General features: G+C 48.2%; 2 protein-coding genes across 2 annotated transcripts in view; both read right to left on the bottom strand.

Annotated features, from left to right (window-relative positions):
- Positions 1-5251: 5251 nt before the first annotated feature.
- Positions 5252-6142, bottom strand: part of LOC144222707 (beta-lactoglobulin-2) — a 15428-nt gene continuing 14537 nt past the window's right edge. The window contains exons 5-6 of the mRNA XM_077753275.1: positions 5476-5580; positions 5252-5268 (exon numbers count right to left, since the gene is read on the bottom strand). Of these exons, the coding sequence (XP_077609401.1) occupies positions 5252-5268; positions 5476-5580 (122 nt within the window). The remainder of the gene's footprint in view (positions 5269-5475; positions 5581-6142) is intronic.
- LOC144222513 (beta-lactoglobulin-1-like) overlaps positions 5971-6142 on the bottom strand; it is a 2916-nt gene continuing 2744 nt past the window's right edge. The window contains exon 5 of the mRNA XM_077753033.1: positions 5971-6077. Coding sequence (XP_077609159.1) covers positions 5971-6077 — 107 coding nt within the window. The remainder of the gene's footprint in view (positions 6078-6142) is intronic.

Genomic DNA, 6142 nt, shown 5'->3' on the forward strand with positions numbered 1-6142 from the left:
ATATATATATATATATCTTAGAATAATCTTAACTATGTCTACAAAACCCTCCTGGGATTTTGATGAGAATTGTATTAAACATGTATATCAACTTGAAGAGAATTGACATCTTTGCTACATTGTGTCTTTCAGCTCAGGAACACAGTAAGTCTGCTCATTTGGATCTTCCTTGATTTCTCTTAGCAGCGTCACAAAGTCCCCAACATACAGATTCTATACATGTCTCGTTAGGTTTACACTGAAGTGTTCCACTTCTTTGGGAGTGATTATAAATGGTGTAAGATATATATTTATAACAGAGGGCAGAGGGCGAGAGAGAGAGAATCTTAAGCAGGCTCCATGCTTAGTGTGGAGCCCGATGCAGGGCTCCCCCACCACCACCCTGGGATCATGACCTGAGACGAGATCAAGAGTTGGACGTTCAACCGACTGAGCCCCCCAGGTGCCCGCATATGGTGCTGTTGTTTAATTTCAGTGTCCTCCTGTGCATTGCTAGTATGTAGAAATGTAACTGATTTTTGTATGTTTATCTTATATCCTGCCACCTTGGTGATCTCATTAAGTCTAGATTTTATTTCTGTAGATTCCTTAAGGTCTTCTACATAAATAATTCTGCCACCTGCAAATAGAGATACTTTTATTTCTTCCTTTAAGATCTGTTATGTCTTTTACTACCTTTTCTTGTCTTCTTGCCCTGGCTAGATTCCTGTGCTCTGATGAATAAGAGGGTTGGGAGCAGGTATCCTTGCCATGTTCCTGATCATTCACCATCCATTCATCACCGATGAAAGTGTTCATCCTTCCCCAGTAAGTACTGTGCTAATTCCAAGTTTTATGTAGATGCCTTTATCAAGTAGAAGAAGCTCTCTCTATTCCTACGTTTCCAAGTTTTTTCAAAAGTCATGAATGAGGGGCACCTGGGTGGCTCAGTCAGTTGAGCGTCCGACTTTGGCTCAGGTCATGATCTCACGATTCGTGGGTTCAAGCCCCACATCGGGCTCTGTACTGACAGCTCAGAGCCTGGAGCCTGCTTCCGATTCTGTCACCTTCTCTCTCTCCCCCTTTTCTGCTTACACTCTGTCTCTGTCAAAAAGAAACATTAAAAAAAAAAGACCAAAAAGAAAAAAGAAAAATCATGAATGAATGCTGAATTTTGTCAGATGCTTCTTCTACATTAATCGATGTGATCATATGATTTTTCCTAGTTAGCCTACTAATACAGTGGGTTACACTGATTGGTTTTCAAGTGCTGAATGAGCCCTGCACCCGTGGCATAAATCCCACTTTGTTATGGTGGATAATTCTCGTTTTATATTGTTGAACTCTGTTAACATTTTGTTAAGGATTGTTGCATCTATATTGATAAGAAACATTAGGCTGTAGTTTTCCTTTTTAAAAAAAAATCTTTGTGTGGTTTTGGTATCAGAGCAATATTAGCTTCATAAAATGAATTGGAAAATATTCTTTCCTTTTATTTTCTGCGAGAGATTTTGTGGCATTCATACTAATTCTTCGTTAAAAATTTAGTGTAATTCTCCTGTGAAACCGTCTGGGCCTGGAAATGTCTCTTTGTGGAATTTTAAAATTAGGAATTCAATTTTCTCGGTCAGTGTCGGCTGTTCAAAGTGTCTAGTTCATATCGGGTGAGATGTGGTGGTTTGCGTTTTTCAAGGACTTGGTCCATTTCATCTACGTTGACAAATCTATGTATATAGAGGTGTTCCTAGGACTCCCTTATTATCCTCCGATGCCTGCGGCGGCTGTGATGATCCCTGCCTTCACATTCCTGAGTTAAAATGTGTATCTTCGCTCCTTCCTACTCCGTCAGCCATGCTAGATGTTTCCTTGCCAGTGTTATGCTTTTCCTTTCTTATCACCGTCTTACTGCACTAAGACATTCAGCATGAAGTCGAACGGGGAAACTGGCACCGGACGACCTTACTTGCTGTCACTCGTAGGGGGAAAGCAGTTGTCTCTTACCATCAAGAATGATGATAGCTGGTTACATTGCTTTGTGCCATTTTATTTTGTTTGTTTTGTTAATTATCACTTTAGGGTTGCTCCCTTCCAGTCCTCTGTTCGATTGCGTTTCTGGCTTCCTAGCTGAGTGACTCCTGGCCTATAGATGGAGAAGGGGGTGATGTGCGTGCCTTTCGGGGTGCAGCATTGCATGGACGGTCTGAGGTCTGTGTTTTCCCTCTAGCGTGGTGACCAGCAACCTCCTGGGGGTGGGTGTTTGATCACCTGGATCCTTGAGTGGCCATGAGGTACAATAGCCTTGCTAAGCTGTGAAGGAAATTGCACGTAAACAAGAAATAAATCTGATGTTTTAAGCCACTGAGATTTTAAGTTCGTGTGTTAATGCGGCATAAACCAGCTTATGCTGAATGACATTCTTGATATGTGAGAAGTTTGCCTCACGAAAGGGATGTGATATTTTTGAAATATATATATATTTTTTTAATGTTTATTTTTGAGACAGAGGGAGACAGCAAGAGCAGAGGAGGGGCAGAGAGAGAGGGAGACACAGAATCTGAAGCAGCTCCGGTCTCTGAGCTGTCAGCACAGAGCCCGACGCGAAGATCGAGCTCACAAGCTGTGAGATCATGACCTGAGCCAAAGTTGGACGCTTAACTGACTGAGCCCCCCAGGCGATCCAGAATATATTTTTAAAAAATCAATTAAAGGTGCTTATCCGGGCATTTTACCCTTAATCTCTTAGCTAGTGAATTTTTGATGTTTCCTAACATGGAAATGTCCTTGACTCTCTGAGTTAAATCATTATGTATGGAATTCATTGTTAGATTCAGCCTGCTAATAAATGATTCAGATATTGGTGTCTTTACTGCAAAAAGCGATGCTTATCCGCTTGTTTCTGCTCTTGCTCCCCCTCCTCCACCTTTGTTATGTGAAAGTCCAGCAACTTCCCATCGACACCGACACCCCAGAATGTATGATCCAGGTACCATCTGATAGCAGTTTGGTCGTTCTCACCCATAGGTTCAGAAGATTTAAAACTGTTTTTTTATTTTCCATATTTGTTGTTCTTTTAACGTTTTCTTTTTTAAAATATTAACCTAGAAATGTCATGCAACCCAGCAATTCCACTTGTAGGTATTTGCTTGAAGAAAATGAAAACACTAATTCCAAAGATACCTGTACCCCGTGATCATTGCAGCGTTATTCACGATGGCCAAGATACGGCCACCGCCCAAATGTCCTCCACAGGCGAACAGATAAAGAAGATGTAGTGCCTATGCAACGGAATATCACCTAGCCATTAAAGAATGAAATCTTGCCACTCATGACAGTGTGGATGGACCTAGAGTGTATTATGATAACTGAAAGACGGAGAAAGACAAACACCATTTGATTTCACTTATATGTGGAATCTAAAAAAAACAAATGAACAAACAAACCACAAAGAACAAAGCCATAAATACAGAGAATAAACTGGTGGTTCCAGGGGTGAGGAGCTGGGCAGAATAGGGAAGGGGGTTGAGCAGTGCAAACTTCTGGTTATAAAATAAATAAGTCATGGGACGAAAAGTCCAGGGAATACAGTCAATAATCTTGTAATAATTCTGTAGCGAGGGGCGCCTGGGTGGCTTAGTCGGTTAAGCGTCCGACTTTCGCTTAGGTCATGATCTCACGGTTCGTGGGTTCGAGCCCCGCGTCGGGCTCTGTGCTGACTGCCAGCTCAGAGCCTGGAGCCTATTTCGGTCTGTGACTCCCTCTCTCTCTGGCCCTCCCCTGCTCACGCTGTGTGTGTCTCTCTCTCCTAGAAATAAATAAAAAAACTTAAAAAAAAATAATAATAATTCTGTAGCGAGACAGGCGGCAGCCGCACAGCAGGTGGTGAGCCTTCTGTAGGGTCTACAACTGCCGAATCACTAGGTTGTACCCCTGAACCTAATGTAATCTTGTGTGTCAACTATACCTCAGTTAAATATATTTTACAAATTTTGTTAAAGTTTTCCTGTTAGCCAATATTGGTCATTGACCTTTGTCTAGAAATGTAGCTATTCTATCTATATTCTAAAAACTTGATTATAGTATACAAATTGTTATGTATATATAATATTTATATATAATTTGACATATATATAAATATATGTGTATATATTGTTATATGTAAAGTGTTTTTGTGATTTAAAAATCCCTTCCTTGGTGGCTCTGTACGTTACATTAAAGTCAGCGGAAGACAAGTTTCCTTTCCACCTCTGGCCGCCTTCGCCCAGACCGCGACCCAGGGGAGCTCTCTCTGTCGTGTCACCCAGAACGGATCCATGCACTTATGGGTACATGAAGCTTGATGCCCCAACACTTCCCAAAGTGATTACCCTCATGTTCCCGAAAGACGGCCTGGAGGGTCACAGGCTGCGTTTTTAAAAAAGTGTGGAATTTGATCAGAAAGTAACTTATTTACGGTTTTCTGTCAATATTTACTAGATGGCCTGACCAGCGAGTTTTTATTTCTCGTCCCTTGTGAAATTGGGGTGCTGCCTGCACCCAGTAATAGCTGGCACGCTGCCGCTGGACCCTCTTATCTCGTTCCTCAGGTTTAAAAGAGCCCCAGTCATGTGTGTTGATCCCCAACTGTCACGGGCTGTAGTGCAGAAGCTTGAAACCTGCCTGCACCCCTCCATCTCTCACCCCCCTTCCCCCCAACCCCTGAGCTCACAAGGCCAGAAGAGACCCAGGCTCTCTGCTTTATTGCTTTATTGCTGGAGGGGGAGAGGCTGGGAGCAGGAGACCCGGGCTGGGCCCGGGGAGCCTGGGGGCTGGAGGGGCGGGTCCGGCAGGCCTGGGGCTCGGTCCCTCCTGATTTCTCCCAGGGGGCAGGAAGGGGCGACGCCGTCTCTGGGCCCTGAAACAGACGAGGGCTCCCCTGTGATTCCCGGGCAGCCTGGGGGACCCTCGCCGGCCCCTCCCAGCCCAGGGGTGAGGGACGGTCTCCACCTCAGGCTGAGTGCTGGTCACCCCACGCCCTTGCCCAGAGGAGGCCATGGGGACGTCCCCCTGGAGGCTTGACATCAGAAAGGCCATTCGAGAGGGCGGACACGCAGCCAGCCCGGCCCCCACGGTCAGCGGGAGGCACGCCAGGTCCCAGCCGTTCCCGCAGAGGGGCCGGGGCCCGACGGAGGGGAGCTGGGGTCCCCGGGACGGCCCCCACCCGTGCACGTGCCCAGGACGTGCGGGCAGGGCGGCTACATTACCCCAGGCGGGTGCGGGTCGGGCAGGAGCTCATCTAGACGTGGCACTGCTCTGTGGGTGGAGGGGGGGGAGAGGTCACAGGTCGCCAGGGCAGCCCTGGGCCCAGAGAGGGGTGGGGGGGACCCCACCTCACGGGCTCTGCACCCCTGCCTCCAACCCGGGAATGGGGACCAACGATGAAGGAAGATGCTGTCCTGACTGTCGGGTCCCAGAGCTGGGACAGCAAGTCAGGAGGGGACCCTCAGAGCCAGGGCTTACCCTTCCCCTGGGTCAGGTCCAGGACAATCCGGATGTGCACGGGCAAAGTCTGGAGGACCTTGTTGAATTTCTCCATGACCTGGTTGTCGGCCTTCAGGGTCCTGGCTGTGNCCAAAAAGGGGCAGGTGTACTTCCGGGGTGTTCTCTGCAGCCGGAGGGAGGGAGAGCATGGGCTCCTCCGTGGCGACCACCTGGCCGGGCTGGGGTGGAAGTCCTGCACCCCAACAGGGCACCACCGGCTGTTAACTGTGGACGCCCCCCAGAAATGCTGTGCCGCCTGCTAGATGGGCCCACTCAGGACTCAATCCCAGACCCCCAACCGCCGTGTCCTGGGACCCAGAGCGGCTAAGAAATGGGTTTTCACGCTGATGTTTACTGAATGGGCACCTCAGAGAAGAGGACCCTCCAGGAAGAGGGTCAGTGTGAGGGGGCGGAGCCGTGGGTCGCCACGGAAACGGGGAGGAGGGGAGTACGGGCTGGCCGTGATGGGGGCCCTCAGGGATACAGGGACTGCCAGCCCGTCCCAACCCCAGGGCAGCCCACGGCGCTGGGGCCACTCGGGGCCGTCCCATGTAGCTTCCGGTCAAAGCCAGGCTCGAGGGCTGGTGTAGGGCGGCAAAGCAGGACACAGCCCTGGCTGCCCCCACCCCCCACCGCACCCCACATC

Source organism: Crocuta crocuta, unplaced genomic scaffold (genome assembly GCF_008692635.1).
Source record: "Crocuta crocuta isolate KB4526 unplaced genomic scaffold, BGI_CrCroc_1.0 scaffold971, whole genome shotgun sequence".
NCBI lineage: Eukaryota > Metazoa > Chordata > Mammalia > Carnivora > Hyaenidae > Crocuta > Crocuta crocuta.